This window comes from Phalacrocorax carbo, chromosome 23 (assembly GCF_963921805.1).
Source record: "Phalacrocorax carbo chromosome 23, bPhaCar2.1, whole genome shotgun sequence".
Classification (NCBI taxonomy): Eukaryota; Metazoa; Chordata; class Aves; order Suliformes; family Phalacrocoracidae; genus Phalacrocorax; species Phalacrocorax carbo.
In genome coordinates this window covers 3305681-3329904 of record NC_087535.1, presented here as the reverse complement: position 1 = coordinate 3329904, position 24224 = coordinate 3305681, and the positions used below count along the sequence as shown (strand labels likewise).

Sequence of the window (24224 nt, the reverse complement as noted above, 5' to 3'; positions counted from 1 at the left end):
GCCAAAATCCGGCAACGGCCCCGGTGCAGATGGATGCTGCCATGCACGTTTGGAGTCGAATGGCCATGCTGGCTCCTTGAGGACTCGGTCAGTGGTCCCCCCGCTGCTGTCGTTGTTGGTGCACGCATATGGAGGTGGTTTGTTTCTTCTGCTGTATTTGTCAAAGACGTATTCCCACCGTCACTCCCTCAAAACACATGGATTCCCCTTTCTTGGGAAACTTCAGCTCTGCATCCCCCTGTGTAAACAGGGTTGTGTGACGGCATCGCTCTAGAGGAAGTTGTTTTTCTCATGTGCCAAACCTACTTCTTTTGGTCAAAATTTTGAAAGGAAAGAAATCCAGATGCATGTAGGAGATCCAGAAGTCATTCCAGTAAAAGCTCACCCGATTTTTCTTTGTTATTGTAACATTACAGAGCTGTGCTGTGGTTTCTCCTTCCAGCCACGTCCTCTTTCCTACCAGAGGACTAGCTGAGATGGGAGATTTGCTGTCCTGTTCTCTTTGGTTTATGTAAATATCCATGAATTTTCATGTTTGATGTGATGATTAAGTTCTAGTCTCGTATTCTCACTTAACTGTCCTTCTTCAGAATTTGGGTGCCAGGAAAGTTTAGGTGTTGGTTTCCATTCAAAGCTGCAGTTGCGTGGTTAAGATTTGCTGAAGCTGTCGAGTACTTCACAAAGATCCTGATCTAAACTTGATCCAAAATCTCTTGCAACAAAGTCCACTGGCAAGTGTGAGTTGATACTGCAGCCACTAGATGAGATGAAAACGTACCCTGCCTTGTAGAGCTGTTCGTCTTATGCAAACAGACCCCTGTGTGAGAATTAAAGGGAGTTTTGTGGATACAGCTGTTGAAAACACTTATTACTCCCATAAAACTTACTCAATACACAAATATAGCTGCAAAATAAACAAATTCTCTCTATGAACGTGTCCATAAATCTGGAAATTGCTCTTGGGTGAGGACACTGTCTATTCAAGATGATCTTTTTATTCTGCAACATCACGCTTTCACCAGGCTTCCACCGAGTTTAGTTTTCAAGATTTGTCAGGTATTTGTGCAAAGAAACGCACACACTGGGAAACCGTATTCTTCTTCATGTGCTTGAAAGGAATTTTCTGGAAAGAGCTGCCTGCAATTAGAGTGGGGAAAAGCACCTCCAGCAGGCACTGCATTCTTCTTTGCAATGTATATACTGCATGTCTTCACCTGTTTGCTCTAATTGGAAACACAATTGTCGTTCCTTGATAGATTGACTGCCTGACTCAGCTCTGCCTGCATTTCTGTAAGGAAAGAAGGTATGTTCCGACAATGTGGAAAAATAGAGACAGTAAGATCTTGTATCGCTGCCTTGTGAATCTCTGAAAACAGCTTTGTTACCTCTGCTGTTTAGTCCTGCTTTGCATGGGCTGACACAACATTAATCCCGTAGCTGCAAGATCGAGGCTTCCGCTGATCGCAAGAAGTGAGTCATCGCCACATTAACAGCGTCTCCTCTGCAGAGACGTTGGCATACCTCTCCCGTTGTGGAAGGAGCCTGGAGTTAGCATGCTTTGTCGGCTTAGGAATGATGCTTACCAGTCTCCTGTGTCTAGGTTTGGCAGTCTAAGTGGCTGCACGTTTAATGCATGTGCCCCTTAACTTTGACTTTAACCTGTGCACTGTGTCTCAAGTATCCAGATTTCCTGGAATGGTGTGTTCAAATCCCAGTAGGATCAATTTTCCTGCTCTGGCGGTTTTGTTCTTTTCATGTTTGAAAACTGGATGCTTTGCACAGATGTTTATGATCCCAATGTTCTTTCCTTATAGGTGTTGCTTTCCTGCTCCTGTGTGTTAATTGCCAGGAAAATTTCTGCTTTGCAGCCCAGAACTAAGGGCATTTCAGTGGTGATTTTTCACACACCATAGGTGCTTTCTGGAAGGGGGAGGTATTAAAAGCAGCGTGTAAATCTGTGCTGATGCTGTAGCAGCTGGGCAGTGCTGTACTCATCGGCGTGTTAATTCTTGCGCGTGGGGTCAGTGGTCTCCCATTTCCTGTAATTTTAGATTTTTAAGCACAACAGTGAGGACCCGGTGAGCTCCAGCAGGAGGAAACATGGGCAGTAATACCTCGTAGCCAGTTTCAGATGACATACTCAGCTGCCTGTACGCAGTGTCTGTGGTCTGAGGGCTGGCAGCCCTTTAAGTCCAGATCTGCTCTTTAATTTATCCGTAGTCATTCGAGCTCTGTAATCCTTTTCCGATTCGTTTTGCCATCAAGGTTTATCAATGTAACTTACAGCTTGCGGTGTGAAGGATTTTCCTCACTTCTCCCGACAGCTTTGGGAATATGCTCTCCCCTAACTTCCCTGCTTTTTTCAGCATGAAAAGCTGGTTGAGAGCTTCAGCTCTCCTGAGGTCTTGCAGGCTGTGTGATCTATGGATAGCATCCTCGCTGACAATTCTTGCGTGTGTTTTTCCCAAGTCTAGAGGCACTTGAGAAAGCACATGTGTAGTATTAGCTCACATCATTCAGCTTCTTCCCTTTCATTTAAGCACATGAAGTTGCATTTTAGCCTTGTCAGTCAAAAAGACGATTTTGTTCTAAATTGATGTGAAAAAAAGAAATCAAACCCAACAACCAAACTGAAACAAGAAATCCAACAAAAACAATCTGTGCCTCTCCCTTGGTGGCCACTTGGCCTTAACAGAGCTCTTCTCCATCAGGTAGAAGGTAATTACTGTATTGGGTTGTAAAATGCTTGGCAGCATCATCATGTTTGAAGTGCTAAATGTGAATTACTGTGTTTTTTTCCAATAGAAAAAATGGAGGCAGTAATGTTGGGAGAATTTTATATAAAACAAATGCTTCCCGCATAGGACTGGAATGTGAAGTGAGACCACTGCACGGCTGGATTCTTTGCAAAGCATTATATAATTATCCTCTATATTAAATGGCCACCCACATTTTCTGTAGTATGTCTGAATTTGTTTTTGCAACTGATAAGATGCTGCAGCTGTAAAATGACGATGCTCTTAAATATTGTGCTTTTAGAGCTAACTCTGCTGCAGTTAGTGGAAAATAGCAATGAGGGCAGAAACTGGTTTTTTTTTTTGTCAGGTGTTCTGTGATAAGCTGAAAGCAGCCGTCAAAATTCAGCTCTTGTTGAGCCAGGTGCTGTACAAAGTCTTCAGGCCTGAGCAGAACAGACTAGGCAGATGCATAGAGTGTACGTCCCTCAGTTTGGGTGGAGGAGTCAAGTTTGGAAGGAATCTGCTGAACAGAGGAAAAAGGGTGATGGGAAAGGCAGAAGATGATGATAGTGTGGACAAGAGTATAGGAAGAAGGCAGCCAAGATCATCCCAATCATCCCAACTGCTTTCTTTATAGCAAAGAAGAATCTGGACAAAGAAGTTGAGGAGCGTAGAAGCCAAAGATCACCGCTTTGGCTTCCTTTGCAGCCTCTCCAATAGCTGGAATCTAACCGGGTTGCTCTCCGCAGTCTTCCCCGAAGCCTGCCAAGAGGGGCTGAGAAAGTATTACTTGGGATCTAGCCATGTTCTCCCCTGCCCCAGGAATACTCTGCTTTAATCTTCTCTGGTCTTGCATCAGCAATTTATTTCTGGAAAGGCTATTGTATTATCTAGTGGTTGAGGCACGCAAGAAAAGGGGTCGCAGCTCCGTCGTGAGCCCTATGATGCCTTCCCATTGGTGAGATGGGCGCAGCGCTGCCTTTCTCGCTCTACATAAATGTTTAAGTGCACTTTCTAAACCTAAAGCCTTGCACAAAGCATTTGAGTTGTTTGTATTACCAGTCTATAAGCAGGAAATACCAAAAGCGGGTTGTGTTAGCACTGCAAGAATCTCGCAGCTGTATGGATATTAATAGCTGAGATGCGTATTGACTTGCTTGTAATGTACTCCGGGCAATGGACTAGGAGTTAATCTGCCTCCAGCCTTAACTGCCCTCGTGACACTCTGTCTCTAGGGCATTGAACTAAGTCTCCAAACATCTGGGACCAGTTCTCAGCTACTTTAAACTTCCTTTGTGACCTTGGGCTAAGCCACTCATGTGCACTGATCATTTCTTGTATCTAAAGGAGAGATAGTACTAATATTGTTTCATAGGATCATAGAACGGTTTGGGTTGGATGGACGCTTAGAGGCCATCGAGTCCAGCCCCCCTGCAGTGAGCAGGGACATCTTCAACCAGATCAGGTCGCTCAGAGCCCCGTCCAGCCTGACCTTGAGTGTTTCCAGGGATGGGGCATCGACCACCTCTCTGGGCAGCCTGTTCCAGGGTTTCACAACCCTCATTGTAAAAAATTTGTTCCTTACATCCAGTCTAAATCTCCCCTCCTTTAGTTTAAAACCATCATCCCTTGTCCTGTCACAGCAGTCCTTGCTGAAGAGGTCACCCCCATCCTTCCTAGAGTCCCTCTTTAAGCACTGGAAGGCTGCAATGAGGTGTCCCCGCAGCCTCCCCTTCTCCGGCTGAACACCCCCAACTCTCCCAGCCCGGCCTCACAGCAGAGGGGCTCCAGCCCCCGGAGCATTTCTGTGCCCCCTCTGGCCCCGCTCCAGCAGCCCCGTGTCTGTCCCACGTTGAGGAGCCCCGAGCTGGAGGCGGCGCTGCGGGGGGGTCTCACAGAGCGGGGCAGGGGGGCAGGACCCCCTCCCTCGCCCGGCTGCCCGCGCTGCTGGGGATGCAGCCCAGGGCACGGCCGGCTTCTGGGCCGCAAGAGCACATTGTTGGCTCGTGTGCAGCTTTTCATCCCCAGCACCCCCAAGTCCTCCTCCGCAGGGCTGCTCCCCATCCCTCCATCCCCCAGCCTGGGTTGGTAGCGGGCGCGGCCCCAGCCCAGGTGCAGGACCTTGCACTTGGCCTTGTTGAACTTCAGGAGGTTCTCACAGACCCACCTCTCCAGCTTGTCCAGGTCTCTCTGGATGACATCCCGTCCTTCTGGCGTGTCAACTGCACCGCCCAGCTTGGTGTCATCTGCAAACTTCTGAGGGTGGACGCGATCCCACTCCACCGCATCGATTAAAATGTTAAACAGCACTGGTCCCAGTACGACCCCTGAGGGACACCATTCGTCACCAGAACTTGTTTGTCCCTTTTGTCTTTGTGTTGAGTTCATAAATACACGGGGTAGCAATGGCCTCTGCTGTCTGATCTGTGCACCTAAGAGTACCGGGCCTGATGTCTCTGGGTACTTCTGTAATGCATACAAGTGAGACTATAACTCAGCTCTGAAGGCACATCTTCGACTTGAAAACGCTGGATTGTTCTTTAGGTGGCTTGGCCTTTGCTCTAGGCCACTGCCCCAGACGATTTTTGTGAGTAAAGTTACCACAGTCCAGGAAGAAATAAATGGAAAAGCAAGAGGACAAATATGGTCTTGTTTAAAGGAACTATTGGGTTTTATCATGACCTAAAGCAATGTGCTTTATTCAGCAATTTTTACAAACAGGAAGCTTTATTTAAAAAGCTACAGCACTTGTTGAATCATGGAGCAAGAGAAAACTGAGCACAAGAATTAGTTTAAGCAGAGCAGATTTTGCAATTTTCGGGGGTTTTCTTATGTCCTTAATGTTCAGTCTTAACTGCCTTAAACAGATATACCAGAAATGTTGTTAGAATCCTTCCCTGGTGCAGCAAAAGGGAGGTGAAATCTAGGTAATCGTTTGAGAAGTTTGCTTTTCATAATGGAGACTGCTAATGTAAAAGCAACGCCACTCTTTCACCTAAAAGGGTTTTTGGGGATCGGGGAGAAAAGCAAGCAAACAGTGGTGGTAGTCGAATTGGCTCCAGACCTTCTCTGAGCTTTATTGGAGCTTGTATTCACAGCATTCTCCTTCCTGTGCTGGGATCTGTTTTTCTGTTTAATCAGAAACAGCCCAAAGTCACACTGTACATTGATAGTACTTGGCTTTGTGCTCTGCTTCTCTCAATGCTGTATTTCCATTTTACAGATGGGAAAACTGAGGTCTGGAAGTAGAGCTTTTCCTGAGGCTACGTAGCACAGCAGGGAGTAAAGCCCTCGTGGCTTCCAGAGTTGTCATCTGCACCCCAGCTTGCAAGGCTTGAAGAGTATCGCAGTGGTTTGGCATTAGGGTTTTCTGCTTTTTGTTCTGTCTTGTCTATTTTTGCCGAAGGCAATGTTTATACTGCCCTGTTTTGAATTACTTCCCCTTTGCCCTGTAAAATCAGGGCAACAGGTCTGTAAGTAGGTATTGTTAAGATTAAATGATTCAGGCTTCTACCACTGAATGATCTCACAGTGCCTAAATAAGTCCTCATCTCTTTCTCATTTCATGTCTCATCTGCAAGGCATTGGAGGTAACATAATCTAGGTGGAGATGTGAGCCCTGGGCCGTGACGTGAGCATCTGTGCCTTAGCACAGCAGGAGGTTGGCGACTTGAAGGGGAAACCCCTCTGAAAGGGATGGAGCCTGCCTAGCTCCTGCCTACTCATCATTTTCCTGCAGTGATTTTTGTGTCTCCTTAAAACCCACTTACTTGATTCTTAATGTATGATTTTTATTGTTCTCCCTGCTGTGAAATGTGCCCGTACTGGGCTGAACCAAGAGGAGTCAGACACTACTCAGTGTTTGTCCGATAAGAGTTCCCAGAGGGGGGATGGCTGAACGGGGCTCCGTGTACCCATGAGCCTGACACCTCAAAGTCTTGCTGCGTTGTTCCTGTTGACTTAAACCTCTTTAAATTTCCCTGTCTGGCCTGAAATGACCTGTTAAACTCCTCACTTCAGAAGATCTAATTTTAATCCCAGAGTACCCACCTCCTCCCCAAAGTGGTGTGAGGGTGTTTTCCTAATGGTTTAGTTCAGAGCCGGGTTTTGTTTCCAGTAGTTCTGCCACAGCTCCTACAGATTTTGCCCGAGATGTCAGATGAGATGCACCGAGGCGCTGCAGATAGTGCTCAGTGCTTTCAGAAGTGACAGTCCCATGCTAGTGTTCTTGCAGCTTCTGGTTTCTGTGAGCCATAGTGGAGTTATTTTCCTTGTTTAGATCTAACATGAGGAGCTTGGGATCTTATCTTAGTGTATGCAAGACTTTAACGCTATGCCTTGCATAAATAAAAATGGGACGAAAGATTTGGTTTCTGTTAAGTCAGGAGAACTGTATGGCGTCCCTAGCAGAGCTGGAGAGGAAGAGGAGGGAAGAGACTGACACTTCATTGCAGTCCTCACATCTAAATATAAATAGTTCTTGGATCATTTCACTCTGAACTTCTGGGTGATTTGACCTTTCTTTGATAAAAGCTTTCTTTCTTTGCAAGAATAAAAGGGCAAGGGGGAGGAAAGGACACAGCAGACTTTTTTTTTTCTTTTAAATATCTTAAAATCTTAGCGGTTGATTTCTGCAGTACCCAGTGCTCGCACTTGAACCAGCTCCATCTTGGACTCCAACTTTTCTCTTCCTCTGAGTCCCTTAAGTGAACTTTGCGTTTGGCTCTAAAACATTAAACCAGAAAACTTCTAAGGAAGTTTATGGAAGTGTGTTTTCTCACTGGGAGACCATGTTCTGGTGGAGACGGATATCCTGGGCTCCAGTCCCTGGTCTTGGGCGGATCACTTCGAGCAAGTGACTTGTTTTTTATGCCTGTTACACCACTAACCTTGGTTTCCCTTACTTCATAACTTTGGCTGAAAGAAATATTTGTACTAAATGCTGCTGGTTTTTCATATGTACGACTCAAAGCTTTTTGAGCTCAGCATCAAAACACAGCTCTGTTTATTATGTAAAACCACTGGACTCTCTGGCTTTGGTCAGGTTAGCAGCCTGTGCAAGGGGATGGGCAGGCGCAGTATTTATAACTAGACTACCATAAATCTTTTTGGCACTAGTTTTAACCATTAATTGCTACTTTAAATCCAGCAATAAATTATTTGGGCAACCACACTGCATGAGCCCACTGCCAAAAATAAACCAGAGCCTCGGAATTACTCAGGTCCCCTTCGTGCTTCAGGCCTGTGGCAGCTGGATGGGGCAGGGCATCTCCTGGGTTCAATCTGAGCGGGTTTTTTTGGTGTCTCACATATCTTCTGGATGTAGTTTAAGTCATCATCCTGAAAATGATGAGAGTGGTGCTTGAAAGGCATTGTGTGAACGTATTGGTTTGCCGTTCCCTTCTGGAGCGCAGGATGGTGTGTGGTGTTCGGGAATGCCTCTGGATAAGCCTTCTGATCCTTTGCAAATTGGATTTTGTGGCTTATTTCCCTGTCCTCTTGGATAAAGTTTCCCTTTAGCTGCCTCTCCTCTAGGGGAGCTTGTGTCTGTCTCAGGACTGCAAAGCTTTTTATAAAGCTCTGCCGGATCAGGAGTCACTCGGAGGGGAGAGACTTTCCATTTCAGAGTGTGCTCCTGAATCCCACCTGAAATGTGCTCGAGAGTGAGCGTTGCTCTTGGTTTGCTTCTGAATTTTGACTTGGTCCGCACAAGATTCCTGTTGGTTTGGTGCCTTTCCTGCTGCTTTTTAACACTGTGCTATAGAGTTTTTTCTGGCTAAGAGCCCTCTAGTAATGGCTGTTATTTTAGAAAACCTAGTTACTGCTCGGGCTGCCTCTGTATCATACAACGAGTTGTAGCGATTACATGCTGGGGAGGAAATGAAATGATCGGGAAAGGCCTACTTCATAAAAAGCAACAGTTGACTTTATTTTAAACCAATTAAACTGGGGATTAGAGGGTGCTGTTAAGTTCTACCCCTACTTAAAGAAAACCAAGCAGGAAAATGTACTGTATTAGCAAAAGAGTGATTGTCCAGGCTTATAATAAATCCTTAATAATTCTTGAAAGTATTAAGCTTAAAAACAGGCCAGCATACAAGGAATGATGGGTTGTAACAGAGAGGGCTGCCTTCAGGAAAGGGGAACGGTTTCAATTTGCGTATAAGAACGTACTGATTTGCGTTCACGTGCCCTTTCTGGGAGAGGGTGGTAGCACTGGTGAGGGGTGGCTGTAGAAACCAAACTCCTTTAACAGCAAGCTTAAGAGCAGTGCCAGCTTCTTACACATGTCCTTCTCCACTGTTTTAAATAGGACACCTTGCAGGGGTTAGAGGGAAGATTAATCCTCTACAGGGTTAATCCTTAAATCCTTGGTGTTCGGCTTCTGAACGAGGGAGGGAAGTTAACAATATTCTCAGAAGTGCTCGGAGACCACCTACTCTTTCATATAGCCTGCCAATAGCTGTCAGATGGAAATGGTTTTTGGACAGCAAGAAGCCAGCGGGGAATCATGCTGGTGACCAAGAGCAGGCTCTGTATCCCACAGTCTTTGACTTACACCCCAGTGACTCTTGGCATGGAGGCAAGAGGGTTTCCCAAACCCATCAAAATTCTTCAGAGGGGTGTGAATTAGCAGTGGGTTGATGGTTTAGTGTCTCTTGTGGTTAACTTTAATAGACACATGTTTCTCTGAAGATGCTTTTTGGCAAGCACATATATAGCTGAAAGATGTCTAGTAGCAGATGAATGTGGGAGCTTTGCTCTAGCACCAGGGTAGTCTGATAAAGTATCGAGTAGTGAATCCCTGTACCAGCTGTGTGCTGTGTGACACTAACCCCTCTGCTCGACGCAGTGCTATGCGGTCTGTTCTCTGTATTACTGCTCCTAACCACAGCTGTCCAGCCACTGGTTTGCTTCCAGATAACCAAACTGGTGTGAGAACTCTGCCGAAACTTGTCCTTGCCGGCTGTCCGTCTGTTTGGTGTATGCCTAAGTGTTCCCTGTACGTTTTGTCTTGCAGCATCTGGAGAGGGCCAAATGTGAACTGCGTTGACAGTACTGGATACACTCCACTGCACCATGCTGCTTTGAATGGTCATAAGTGAGTCATCTTATCATGCCTTTGATCATAGGGAATACTGTGTGCTTTACAAGCTACTGTTTTTGTGTAATTCATTCACCAGTCTAACGCCGTTTCCACTAAAAATGTGGTGATGGTGCAGCACGACACCATCTTCAGGCCAAGAAGTGAAGAACATCAGTGCGGTGAAGCTATAGAGGCATTGGCTGCTGCACAGTATGATCATACATATATTCAAAAATTTGGCAAAACTCTAAGGCTTTCAACCACCCTTTTATTTACAAGCAATTTGGATAAGATACAAGATATTGAAGGTGGTTTCTCCAGTAACAGTCCTCTGCAGTCTGTCCAGTGTCCAACGTGTTGCTGTGCCTGCACCACTTAAAATTTGCTTTCGTGCATATTACATTTTTAAGTAACTCGTTCTTCAGCGTGGTAAGCCTTGTATGTTCGTTGCTACTTAAGATACTGAGAAATTGAGTAGAGTTAAAATCCTTATTCATCTTTATCGCACTGGTGCAATTCACTTTTCACCAGAGTGGCTTGTGGATGACTCTGGTCCCTGTTCAGCTCCGTTAGTATGAAGGTAACATAGATCTTTCCTGAGCTCATCTCAGCAGTCTTCCTTTTTTCTTTTCTCTCCCTTGGGCAGCTTTGAATAGGAACGCTTTAAACTCATATTTCAAGAGGATGTCTGAAATGCTCCTGTTCAGATTAACTTTTTATAAAATATTCTACTTACTGCAGAATTAAGCTGAGAAACAAGGACTTGAATATCTTATGGACTCAAGTGTCCTTCTCTTGCAGGGATGTGGTGGAAGTTCTGCTGAGGAATGATGCACTAACCAACGTAGCAGACTGTAAAGGCTGTTACCCTCTTCACCTGGCAGCTTGGAAAGGAGATGCAGACATAGTGAAGCTCCTCATCCACCAGGGACCTTCGCATACTAAAGTGAATGAGCAGGTCTGCCTATTTTTCTCTTAATATATTGTTGAATCACTTCCCTTGGAGAGAGACTACTTCAGCTGACTCCTGACCCTTCCCGAACTAGTAGCAATTGTTATAAAGTCCTACTTGCTAATGGGGTAAGAAGGGCACTGCCTAAAGCAACTATCCCCAGTTCTGAACTGGTAGTTGAATGAGTAAGGTATATATATGTTTACATAGAGATACATAAATATAAGAACCACTCAACAGGTGGGAAGCGGTCTCCTGCTTTCATACTGGGCTTCTAAAACTAACCCGTAGTTTTTCCTTTCAGTTGCTGGATAGCTGAGAAGGTTTCTAGTTCTGTCAGAGGATACAGTGGCTCCTTCTTTGGGAACTAATCAAAGCAGCTTTGTTTAGTCTTTGTTTGGCCATGCTCTCTTAGCTGTTCTCCTGGCTTGTCTCTAGCACTTGCTCCAGTTAACTAATTTGTAAGTTACAAGATAATTTTAACCCTACTTGCCCCCAGATAAATCCCTAGCTTAATCTCAGAATTATTTTCTCAGGCAAGAAAAAAAAATCTGGTGGATTTCTTCCCTTTGTTAAGCTGATAGGTTTTGGTCTGGGATGCAGAGGGATCGATTTGTATGAGATGGCTATTCTGTACAGCGGCTGCTGTGTCCGCTTTGGAGGGCTGGCTCCCGTGTAACCTCCCCGTTGAAGTCAGCAGGTACCTTACAATTCCAGGGAACTTCTGAAATGCTACTGCTGGAAGGCCCAAATATTTCTTTTGTTTAAGAGCTGGATAAGGGAGGTGGTTTACGGAGTGAGGCCAGCTGAGCAGTGTTACTGAACTGCTTATGGCTGAGTGAGCTTGGGCAGACATGCAGTAACAGATCCAAATCAGGCAGCAAAAGCTACAATAGCCTTTGGTTCCTGGGGCAGGAATACCTAATGTCCCTGTGAATCAGCTCTTAAACCACTCGGGTTTTCATCCAGGAGGAGAGGAGTAAACGAAAAGAAGTTTGTCTGCCTTAGTTAAAAGCGTATATTCATTCAGCAGTTAATTCACAGGTAGGTCAGATACCCGCGGGCTCAAGTTTAGCAAAATCTGTCAAAGTCAAGATGAGCAGCTGGAAACTGTGAGTTTCTGCTCTGTAAGTTTGATCTGCAGAACATACTTTTCAGAAGCTGAGGAGCAAAAACTCCCTTTGGAGATGGGTTTAGAAGTCCTAATCCTGCTTCCAGCCACAGTTTGTGGGGACCAAAGCCCCATGCTTAAGTGTTCTGTTCCTCAGTATAAGGTGGCTAACTTGATGCATCAGGCTGTTCCGAGGCCAAAGGGTTGCTTCTAAAGCATCACAAAATTAAAAATGTGGTGGTAATGTTATTTACTACCGCTCCTCGACTGAGCAGAAATAACTAAGAATGTGTGTTTTAATGTTTTTGATAGTTTTTCCAGTTTGGGGCTGTGGTTAATAATGTCTTCAGGCACAGCTGCAGGCATTCAGTCTGTTTAAACAGATTGGTTGTAAACTACACTTCTCAAATCTGATAAGAATTGACTGAGGGCCCTGAGTGTAAACTGTTCTGCTCTGAGTAGGACAGATGTAGGAGAAACCTTTGCAAAAGACTAAAAGCTGAGTGTAATCCCTCCAGGTAATGTTTCATTAATGTCTGTTGAGTAGGAACCTTCTTAAACGAGGAAGAGTCAGCCGACTGGCCTGTGCTGCTTGTGTTTGGAGTCTTGTAAATGAAATGCGCAGTGGTTCAAGTTACAGGAATCGGCAGCTGGAATGGCTTCTGCAGTTAATAGCTTTGACTGGAACAAGATGCTGTGTTCTGTCATTTCCACCCCTTGGGAGTCACCCATTGCTTTGTTGCTATATCTCACCCATTTCATTATCACATTTTTTTTCTTTTTCCTCTTCCTTTTTGTAGAATGCTCTTGAGATCAAAGAACTCAAAAAGTACGGCCCCTTTGACCCATATATCAATGCCAAGGTGTGTACTTTGCTGTCAGCATTTCACTGCATCATTACTCCAAGCTGCACTCGCGTGCTTCCAGGTGCAACGTCATCCACTTGCAATAATATCTGTTCAGTTTGCAGCCGCTTGGGGAAAAGTAAAATGCGACCATTTATTTACTGTGGGTTTCTTTCTTCGAAGCAGTTATAGAACCATAATTTAAGGGAAGCTTTTCCTTACTTTCCTGGGGGCTCCTTCATTGCTTAGCCTTGTAGGACTCACGGTGACGGTCAGTTTGCTTGATTTGGCCGGATGACTTCCAAAAGGTAATGTTATTTCAATTAAAATGCTTTAGGTTGTGTTTCATGTGCTAATGTTGCTGATAAATGCGAAGAGAAGGAAATTGTTTTTTCCCCTGCTTAAAGATGGATGCGTTTTCTCTGTGGGCTGTTTGGAGTGAATTCTCATGCCTTTTCTCTTACAAAATGCATAATGCTGTATTTGTCGTTTGAATGGACAGATAATTCTTTTGGTGGTGGTGGAGAGGAGGGAAGGCAGTAATGTTCATGCCTCCCTTCCCAAGTCCTTCATGTCCTGCTTATCGCATCAGTCTCTCTTTTTTGATGTTAAGTCTGTTGTGTCGTCTGACCCTTCAGCCCTAGTCTTCTGTTCCTGTTTTCTTGCCTATTTTGCTCTTCTCTTGCTTTTAGTTGTTCTGGAGCTACAAAAAGGCATGACATCAGCACTCCTGATGCACTGAGGCTGAGCAATTGAGGAAGCAGATAAGGAAGTTCCTGGTGGTGTTTTCTCAGACACCATTTTTCATTTTTATTCATAGTGAAGTTGCAGGCCAGCGATGGTATAATAGTCTGCTGATTTATCATGAGGTACTTCTGCTCTCGCTACCACGCCGCGGTTGCTTCCAGCCAATTATTTTGGATCCAGCCATCCGTGTCAGATTTGTGTCTCAAAGTTTAGTTAAAACTTTCACTCTGCTTGATCTGCAGTACCTTAAGCACACCCTCAAAGTTCCTGAGCCTGCTAACTGCTGGGAATTACATTTGTTTCTGCAAACTTCTATTTCAGGAAATACCCTAGGGCATACCTCTTTAAGCACAAATATATTTACATGAAGCTCATCCGTATCCATGATTTTTACAAAAATCCAGATGGGAATTTTACAGCAATTAATGTCTTCTGTGGAAACATCCTAGTCGAGCAGTTCAGTTGCCTGAGAGGAGCTTTCTAAAACACTGTCAGTAACAGAGTAAGACCTTACACACTCCTGCATTGAAATCTTGAATGAAGAAGGAATATAAAGATGAAATAGACAGTGAGCTCACTTACTTTGTAAACAAAAATCCACAAGAATTCTGATTTGGATTTTATACTTTTGACAAGTGCATTATTTTAATCTCTCAGTTCAGTTTTCAAGATGGCTGTGCTGTGCTCGAACAGGGCTAGTGTTTTTGAAATATTTGCCTTGGTTTTAAGGAGAGAGAGGTGATTTACACACAATCTGTTAGGTTCGTCACAAATTCTGACCAGCTTTCCACCAGTTTCTGAGCACGTTTGAAGAACGGAATCGTACCTGATATGCAAACCTTGATGTTTTCTCAATAGCCTGGCTGCAGGTGGGAGAACCACAAAAAATCCAGGTGCAAAGTCTTTAGGAGTCCTTGCCTAATTGGTGCTTCCAGCTTCCCAGCTCCCGCCCAGGATGGGGTGTCATACAGAAAGGATGGAAGCAGATGTTTCAACTTCCAAACATTTTGGGGCAAATCATTTAAAGGCGGGCTACAATTTAATATCCTGGTGAGGAAGAGATAAAGCCAGAAGGTTCTTGCTCTCCTAAAAGTTAAAGAAATAGTTAACAGCTTCTTTTTATGCCCCTTCCTTTTCAACATCTGTTGTTCAACAGGAGGTCTCTGCAACATGTCTGTTACAGGCCTGCAGGACTTCTGAAAAGCAAACGATAGAAGCAAAATTAAGAGATGGAGCAGCAGCTTTGCTTCAGCAGCTCCTGCTATCTTGAATTCGGTTATTTTAATTTGAATGAAGGAACCAACCAATTGAGCAGAGCCAAAGTAGAAAAAGCTGTCACATAGCTCAGGTTGTGCGCTGCAGAAACTGCCTTTGTCTTTCGTAATCGGAAGCAAATGAATCATGCAGATTGGGTTTAAAGTGCTATAAATCTAAATGGGCTGCTGCAAAAAGTGGAAGCCTACCATCTGGAGTCAGCAAACGCAGCCGGGCAGCGAACCCACCCGCAGAGCTCCCGAAAGCTTGTTGGACGTATGGGGATCCCTTTATTGTTTTCCTGAAATATGTTTGCCATTGTTGGGCACCTGTAGGAAGGCAGGAGGCCTGTTCATCCTTACCCTGCTCCTGGCAGTGAGTGCCATGCGGGGCACCGATGGAAATTTTGTGCTGCGAGAGGAGGGAAGGAGATGGTACAACTGACCGGGCAGCTCCAGCTGACTCCTCTGGCCTGCTCTCTGCCTGAGGCTGGGATGTGCCATAGGTGTCACCTCCTGGTGAAGTTTGGATTCTGCTTAATGCCTTTTTTTTGCTTTCATTTTGGCCTGCCTTTAACTGAAACTTTATGGAGCGGATGCCAGCAGGACATCCCTGTTCTGTGCTTTAGGATCCGTCGTGTCACTGGAGCAGCAAAATAAAAGGTTTTTAATAGGGCGAGCCTACATTAGACATGCACGCATGGACAAAAATCCTACTGGAAAGGAATCTTAGAAATAGGTGGGATGGGGCCAAAGGGTCATGTAGCCTCTTTCCCCAGCCCTGAGGCAGGATCACGTCTACCTAAACCATTCCTGAGCAGTGTTTGTCTCAGAACCCTCAGGGAGGGACAGCTCTGTAGTCTCCCTTGGCAGCTTATTTGACTGTTCAAATCTTTGCAGGTTAAAAAGTTAGAAAACTTTCCCTTCTTTAAACCAAGTCTCCCTTTCTTCAGCTGAAGCCCTCTTACGGTGTGTTAGGAGCAGCGGTGCAGACAGATACACTTTAAGGAGCTGTAAATGGTCCATTTTATTGTGCGATGAGGCGCATAAGGGCTATGGTGTGTGGTATCTAGTTACCAGGGCTTGAAAAATTTGATGGAGCCCATATGAAAGCAGAGGCATTTCTGCTCGTGTTCCCAGTTTGTGGTCTGTAGGCGGGCATCGTATGAGCCCAGCGTCTCGCTCCCAGCCATGAATTGGGGGTGCTGGGATTCCTGCAGGAATGCAGCTTCTGGGCCCTGTTGAGTGCTCTATTTTTCTAAGAAGTTTTGAAATTTGAACCCATATGCCTCTGGCTACTGGAAAGGAATTTTCTTTTTCCATCTCCGATAAATATGTATGTCTGAGCGCTCGTGCTCATTGTTCAGGCTCAGCTCTGGTTTGTGCTTGGAGAGGCGATGCGGGGAAGGGAGGCAAACTCCCTTGCCTGAAACGGCTCTAACATTTTTGGCTGCTCAAAGCTCTCCTAACTTATGCAATAGCGGGAGTTTCCAGTACACAGTCTGAGATGGGGAAAGACTTGCTGTAATGGTTATGGGGAGTTGACCACCTGCTGATTGCTATTGCAGGAGGAAAGTATGGGGATTTCATCCTGAGCGTCAGAGCCCTGACCTGCTTGAGGAAAAGTAGACTAAATTGTATGGGGGAAGTCTTCATCAATTATGTTATTAAAGGATGTTATGGCCCCATTTCTGTGCCATCACACAGGTGTTTGGAGTTGTTGTGCACTTTAAAGTGCCCTTGAGGGATGTGGTCTCTGTGCCAGGGAGGGATGAGAGGGGGGCAGCCCTAGCAGTGGAAATCCCCTGTAGCCAGGGCTAGCATGGCATGAGTGGTGCCTACCCCCCATGGCTCTCTGGCAGATACCTGCTGCTCCAGAGGGGCTGGCGTTATCTACTCTTGCTGCAAAAATTGTCAGCAAGCCTCCCTCGTGCTATGGGGCAGGCTGCGGGCCTCGGCCTGGCTGTGCCACGGGCTCACTGGTACCTGGGCTCCCTTCCCTGGCTTATAAGAATAGTGCGATTTACCAACCTTTTCAATGCCTTGAGACCAGCAGTTGAAACTGATTGATAGGTGTAATCTCTGTAGTTCTCTGTTCTCTCCCCTTCTCACTCCCTATGTGTATTTTATGTACAGACTTCATTATTCTACAGTAACTTCTGTCCACTTGTATGTGCCTTCCTTCACCATGGCTGCCTCTGCCACTCCAAGTATAGAGCTTGTTGTTTGACTTTGAACTTCTGTGCTAACAGAATGCTTTCCTTACCTTCCTAAATATCTCACTTCTGCATGTGGGTGTTGCTGTGTCCTGCCTCCTCAGTCTTTGCTTTTACACAAGCTGCAGCTGCGGAGAGCCTCTCCAGAACTCCCTGCTTCCCTCATGTTTTTCACGTGGCTGAAAAATGATCCAAATGCCAGATAAAAAGAAATGGGAGTTTGCATGCATGACTCCTGTAATCCCTAGAATGACTTAACGTGTTAATAGGATTAAAGTACTTGTACAACAGAGCAAGTTCTGCAGCGTGGTTGTGAAATGGTGCAAAATATTGACTGCTCCTACAAGCTGGTGTCCAAAAAAGCACACGTGCTCTCAGAGCAAAAAGGGAGGTATTTTGATCAAATTCAGTTTCTAAAGTAGCACTTCTGACTCCATCAAGACAAATACATTCTCTGGGTCGTTTTTTTTTTTTGATGCGAGCTGTTCTAAAAATGTCAAATTCAAGCACAATTCTTTCAGCTAAAGTTGAAGTGCGTAACACTGCATTAAAGTGTTTTGGGTCAAATTGTATAGATAAGTATTTGTTTCTAAAGCCCTTAAACAGAAATCCCTCTGTGTATAACATACAGTAGTAAAACTAAAACTTGAGGTGAATTTAATTTGAGAAAAGGCTCTCTTAAATTGGCAATGTTCCTATTTTGCACCTGCAAGTGAAATGTGTTAGGTGGTTTGTCTTTCAGTGCTCTGCATTGCTGATTTTTAACCTGACAGATGCTGCATGCGTTAATTGGATCTGGCTTTCACTGTGGAGGTGTTCTGTCGCTTGGACGCCTCTTCCCTCAGTTGACCTGAGGCCTTGACTATAATGGCTTGTTAGCAGAGTGATCTAATTGCACTGCTTTCTAATTCACAAACTGCATGTAACTTTATGCACCCTTTCTCTAAACCAGCCAGCTTGCAAGCTTCAGAATTGCAAAGGTGGAATGACTGTTATAATCAGGATAAGTAGGATTTGAAACAATTGAAGTTTAAATCTAAAATGATGACATTAAGCTACAGCAGATAGAAGTCATGCTGCAGTTTGTCTATCATATATTGTAGCCTTTTATTTTTGTGGCACCCCAAAGCGTGGGACGCTGCCAACAAATAACAGGCTGCTTTCCCCAAGTGCTAGCAGAAGTAATGGGAATCCAGATACAGCTTGACAATCCCTTAAAGTTTATCATGGTCCCTCGATTTTGACCACAGTGCTTTCAAAGCAGGCTGTTCTGTTTATGGCACCTATTTCCCGTGGAGCAGATTTCCCATAACTGAGTAAAGATTATTGTTCTGAATGTTTTTGAAGCTTTTACTGGGGGGGTCGGTTGATGAGTTAAGAGGGGATGTCTGTGCCTGGTAAATGGCTAGCGAGCTGGTGAAAACATTGCTCCAGGCTCTGTTTCAAACTGGGCTCTCTGCTTCCCCATTGCTTTTTTTGTCTTGTTTTTGCATTTAAACTTCAATGGTTTGAGCGAGGCACGGAGCAGCTCGGTTCTCCCCCGTTCTGACGCGCTGGCGTGTTTGACCCCCCCCAGAACAACGACAACGAGACGGCGCTGCACTGCGCCGCGCAGTACGGCCACACAGAGGTGGTGAAGGTCCTTCTGGAGGAGCTGACCGACCCCACCATGCGCAACAACAAATTTGAGACTCCTCTGGACCTGGCCGCACTCTACGGGAGGCTGGAAGTCGTGAAGATGCTCTTGAACGCTCACCCGAATCTTTTAAGCTGCAACACTAAGAAACACACGCCTCTGCACTTGGCGGCTAGGAATGGTCACAAAACTGTAGTCCATGTCCTCCTCGATGCCGGCATGGATAGCAACTATCAGGTATCCAGTGTGTCTGTGTGTGAAGGGCCGGTCTGATTGCCGGGGGGTGGAGAACCGCCGTAGTCGTGCTACAGAGGGCTCCACCTAACCCTTCTCCCCAAGGGATCGTTTATGAAAGATGAGCGACGGCTTTGTTCTCCGGGCGCTGTGCATGCTTCCCACCTGCTCACTGGCTGGACAAAGAGCCCCAGACAGCGAGGGAAGGGGGGAAAGGCTTTTCGCCTAAGCTGTTCTGCCCTGCAAAGCCATGAGCTCTTGATAGCAATAGAGGCAAACTGTTTCTCTTCCTATCAAGCCACTTGTGAATATGCTGTTTTCACAGCAATAGCTTGTGTGTGGTGGTCTTGTCGTTCTTTTGCAGGACGTGACTTCTTGCTAAGCTGTACAAAGTCCTTTCTTGGTCTCTAACCTGGCCTGCATGTCTCTCTGAAGAGACCATCCCATTTTCCATTCCACATTCTCAGCATCGTAGTAATACTGATAGTCCTCAGTTGTAGATATTGTTGCCCGCACTTTGTATATGATGCTCTCTGTTTATTGCTTCTGTAACCTTCTAAAACATGCCTCCATCACCATTCCCCACTGTCTAGCTTCATGCTATTTTCCATTTAATTTGCAGACTGAAAAAGGCAGTGCTTTGCACGAAGCTGCTTTGTTTGGCAAGACAGATGTGGTACAAATATTGCTGGCTGCAGGTGAGAGAATGTTCCCCTTTTGAAGCAATAAAATGGTGATACCCTCACTTGAGGAAGCCCCTTTATAGTGGCAGCATGTTTCTCCAACCAGCTATCAAAGTGTTGTTCCTCGGAGAGGGTTACAGGAGATGTTATCTCTTGGTGTTTGGCTGTAAATCTGTCCCTCTAGAGCATTTTTTTATCGCCCCGCAGCGATGATCACAAGAGTAAGCTCTAACTTGATTAAAGGCATGAACTTGCATATAGTTTGAAAATATTCTTGCTTTTGCCTTCTCTACACCTATTGCTGTAGGTATTGATGTGAACATAAAGGATAACAGAGGCCTGACAGCTCTGGATATTGTGAGGGAACTTCCTTCTCAGAAAAGCCAACACATAGCAGCTCTCATCGAAGGTAAGTGGTGTGTATTTCTGTGTGGGCAGGAGGGAAAACTTTGGGGTGTTAATTGTGCCAGTGCGAGTACAGGATTTTATTTCCTAGTCCTGGAAAGTGCTGAAAACAAAGCAGCTTCAGGCCAGGTCCCTTGCTGAAAATCTTACAGGTGTTGGAAGGAATGATGCTTAAATGCTTGGGTGAACTGTGTTCAGAGCAGGTGTTTGCAGGGGGACTTCCGTGGCGGGATTTAGGGGGATTAGCTCCTTTGCTGGAGGAGTGTGGCGTGACTTTTACAGTTTAAATGGGCTTAATTGAGCTTTGTTTAACTCACTTTAGAAGTTAATTAAAATTAAGGATAGCCTAAATCTGCTTGCAGAATGCAAAGTAATAGCTTTAGAAATGGTTTTGGATTAACTGTCCTTTATGTGTCTGTGTAGGCAAATGGTTATCCACAGATCTTACATCCTACTCTTTGCTTCACTGTGAAGCTTGGGCATGGATTTTGCAGATGAGATTTACAGAAAAGGCCTTGATTACTTGTGGTTTTTAAAGGAGCTTGGCCCATTGTGTCTGTCCAAGTTAGGGAATGAAATGTGGCATCTTAGCTAAATTCATACCTTGTAATTATGCTGTCTCAATTTCCTCTCAGCTGTGGGGAGAAAGATCAGAAGCATATGCAACTGGTGTGCATTATTCATGCTTAGCATTTGAGAGCTTTACAGGTTCAAAGCACTTTGCAGACTTTAATTAAGCTTTGCCTGTGAGGCTGGTAGGTATTATCTCTATTCTGAAATTGAAGATGAAGATGAGCTTTAGTTTTAAAGTTTTTGCAGGTAAATGCTGTTAGTTTGCTCCTGTGAGCGAGCTAGCTGCAAGAGATGTTGCTATCCGACTCTATTCACATAAGCTTAATGTTTTTGGCTCTGCCTGTGGTTAGGGGGCCACAGCTAGAATTGGTTTCTCTGCTGCCTTATGACTCCAGAAGACCAGGCTGCATCTCCGTTTGATGTCACTTGTGTCTACAACATGAAGTAATCTGCTCCATGACATTTTGTCCATACAGGAGCTTTGCAGCTTTCTGATTAAAGACTCTGTGAAAGTTCAAAGAACTATCCTTAACCTTGTGCATGTGATTAAAGAGGCCGCCTGCTTCTATTCTGGCATCTGAGCTGCAAGTTTTAGTAATGTACTTTGGTTATTTTTTGGAGACTTAGTAAGCTGACAGTTGGCCTTCCCTCCACAAGGGAGGAAGTACCGTGTGCTGAACTGGACGTAAAAGTAGATTGACATAAGCTGACCCTGTCGCCCCACCTCGTTGCAGATTACACAATTGGGAAGAAAAGTGCCAAAGCTGCAGAGAAGACTGTTCAAGCACCACTTGTTCCAGCCACTGATCCTATGAGCCGGATATCTCAGGGTAGGCTTCCATGCAACACGGCAGTCACCAGCGCTCTTCTTCCTGCAAGCACTGACTTTCCGAGGGCAGGAGCCCCGAGTGATGCTCTTGTGTCTCTCTTCCTCTCGCAGGTGATGTGGAGAAGGCAGTTACAGAACTGATCATAGATTTTGATGTGAACCCAGAAAAGGAGAGCCCATATGAAGCTTTGTACAATGCAACGTCCTGCCACTCCCTGGACAGCCTTGCCAGCGGGAGGTCTTCAGATCGAGAGTCTGTGAATAAGGAAGTGGAATCAACCGGTCTCAAAGCAGCAGGAGTCAGGCCTGTATGTAGCTATGTGTGCTCGTCTCTGCTGGCCTTAGAAAGACAGGTGACTTATCTCTGTTTTCCTGGTTTTGCAGCAGGCTGCCAATCCCCCAGCTCGATGAAATCTCTAAACCCATCCCTGACATTGATTAGGGCAGGCAGGTACCTCTCCTTTCTCACTGGCCTGTTCACATAACCTCCATTGCATTGCCCATGAGTAGCCACTTCTACATGCCTGATTTTCACCTAGTGTTGCATCCTTCTGTTTTCTGGCCGTTGAATACCAGTGCCTGTGAAGTTTGGTTTGTCAGGACATTGCACTTAATTGAAGGACAACTTCTTGTCTAGAAGAAAGCTTTGGAAACTTTTATGTGGAGCATTTTTCTCATCTCTCTTGCTCTCCGCTTTGCTCAAGCGAAGGCTCTCAAGAAATTATCTTTAAGAATATCCTGTTGGAAACTAGTGGGCAGTGGAAACTTTTATTTGTGTATTACTTGCAGAGATTCATAGAGGGTATTCAAGGCTTTACAAGGCAACGCAAAGCTCCTGGAACTGTCTCCAAAGAAGTCTTTCTCACCTTCTGTTAGTTGCATCTGCTGCCCCCATAGCAATGGGTGGCAACACCACTATGGGGCAGACGGGATGCTGGCCTTGCAGCATGCTGTGTCAGCTTCAGGGTTTGTTTTCTGGTTGTTTCACAAAGCCTGCTCTGTGGAGGTATTTTTGGACAAAAGGCAGAGCAGCAATGAACAATAAACTGCTGGTGGTACTGTAACCATGCTTCCTCTCTCTCTGCAAGAGGTGCATCCTTTTTCCTGTACTACCAGCAAATCTAGTAGAGACAAGACAAAAGCTTTAGAAGACTGGCATTTCAGCCAGATCTCTCTTTCAGGAATGCAGTACAAGATGCACTATCTTGTTACTAACGAAATCTTGCTGGCTTAAATCCATCTCTGTGCTGTCCTGTGTTGATAATGTGTGCTTTGAAATAAGCTCAGCTCTACCACAAATAAGAAGAAATGAGAGGCTGAACTGCAGTGAAAAGGGAGAAGAAAGAGGGACGTGCTCCAGGAGCTTGCTGGAGTTTCTCCCAAAACTTGCTTGAGTTTTTCAGAGCGGTTCAGCTCTGCCATCTTTCCCTGTGCCGTTAGATGGAGCTGTTGCAGGGCAGGAGATGGCCTAGAGAGGTGTTAAGCTCTGCATCCGAGGCAGCGCAGCTCTTACTGCCCACAGGCAACCTTGGGATATTTGAGGAATGCAGTGCAGCATTGTCTCTTGATCTCCAGGGTTTTCCACTATAAAAGGTGCCCCTGGAATCACTTATTCCTGTTACTGTTTCATTGAGACTCAAGCATGAGTCTTCCCTTTGTACTCATTTGCATGAGTTCCTTACTGACCTTCTCTGAAACGCTGTGCCATTGAGATTACCAGTCTGGGTCTGAATGAACTGGCTTAAGTAATGAAGCCGTAAACCTGTGTACACAGCACCTTCCAACAAGCAGTTTTATTCTCCTGGAAGCATAGCTGGTGCTCACGTGGGTCGGAGCTGGCCTTGTGCAGTGTTACCGCTGCGGAGCAGAAGTGGGTGGTCTGGGCTGCAGTACGGTGAATCTGCGGAAAGGACTCTCTGCCAGGATAGGTGTCCTGCTGGAGAGGAGGAGGAGGAAGAGGAAAGGCAGCAACCATTCCCAAGCCCTGTGCTGCTAGGGCTGAACTTCTACTCCACCCAGATTTCTTTGAGGAGGTCCTTACCATGCTGCATTCACAGCAGTGTGGATGTAGTGTTGGTGGGAGCAGAAGGCGGGGCATGCTTTAACACAGTGCCATTGACAGTGGTCTTCTGAACTGCAGAGAGAACGTCCACCCCCACCTGCCAAGCCTCCGCCTGATGAAGAGGAGGATCAGCATGTGGAGAAGAAGATAAGCCACGGCGCTTCCTGTGAGGTACGTGGGACTTGATTTGGGATGTTTTATACGGATGTGGATTAAAGAACAGTTTTAATAACTTAGGAGGAGCCAATTATGATATTACCTCCCTTGCAAGTTTGGTTGTGAATGCAAAGTTTTTTTCCACTCCAGCTTTTCTGCTGTCACTTGCCATGGGAACTTCCTTTGTGCGGTTCTTTCAGGGCACCTCGGTGTTGACCCTCAGCCTTACTTTCCTATTCTTGGCTGGGAATTCCCTCAGGAGGAGATTTTTCTGAATCACGTTGCTTTGTGGACCGTTGCCCACTTGTAATGATCCCACCAAATGCATCTTCACTTGAGACTGAAACCCAAAGGGCCGTCGCTTCCTGCTTCCTCCTGGCTTCCAACTGCGGAGGAGATGTGTGGGCTTGTGGGTCCCACTGACGTGAACAGGGATCAGGGGTTTGAATTCAGCCAGGAATCTGGCCCAGCGTATGTTAAAGCCATCTTCTGCAGAGGTCATTGCATGTGAGCTGCTTTTTGATGAAACTAAAGCTCTCCCGTTCTGCCTTGTTCCTCCTGGGCTTCCCATTGCTCATTTTTATTCACCTTCCTGTGAATCTTAGGTGTGAGGGCTCTCCTGGAGCCCTGAACATGTGGAGGGGTGTGAAACCACAAATGTGTCTTGGCAACTTCTGCTTGACACCCAGAAAAACCT

General features: G+C 45.5%; 1 protein-coding gene across 10 annotated transcripts in view; it reads left to right on the top strand.

Annotated features, from left to right (window-relative positions):
- Window positions 1–24224, top strand: part of ANKS1A (ankyrin repeat and sterile alpha motif domain containing 1A) — a 111252-nt gene that overhangs the window by 19514 nt on the left and 67514 nt on the right. For 7 of the 10 annotated variants that reach the window (XM_064472105.1, XM_064472107.1, XM_064472104.1 and 4 more), the window contains exons 2-10: window positions 9760–9840; window positions 10627–10783; window positions 12689–12751; window positions 18526–18822; window positions 19442–19517; window positions 19810–19911; window positions 21215–21310; window positions 21421–21617; window positions 23450–23542. In XM_064472105.1, the coding sequence (XP_064328175.1) occupies window positions 9760–9840; window positions 10627–10783; window positions 12689–12751; window positions 18526–18822; window positions 19442–19517; window positions 19810–19911; window positions 21215–21310; window positions 21421–21617; window positions 23450–23542 (1162 nt within the window). The remainder of the gene's footprint in view (window positions 1–9759; window positions 9841–10626; window positions 10784–12688; window positions 12752–18525; window positions 18823–19441; window positions 19518–19809; window positions 19912–21214; window positions 21311–21420; window positions 21618–23449; window positions 23543–24224) is intronic. The other 3 variants (XM_064472108.1, XM_064472106.1, XM_064472111.1) reach the window with 1 other exon arrangement.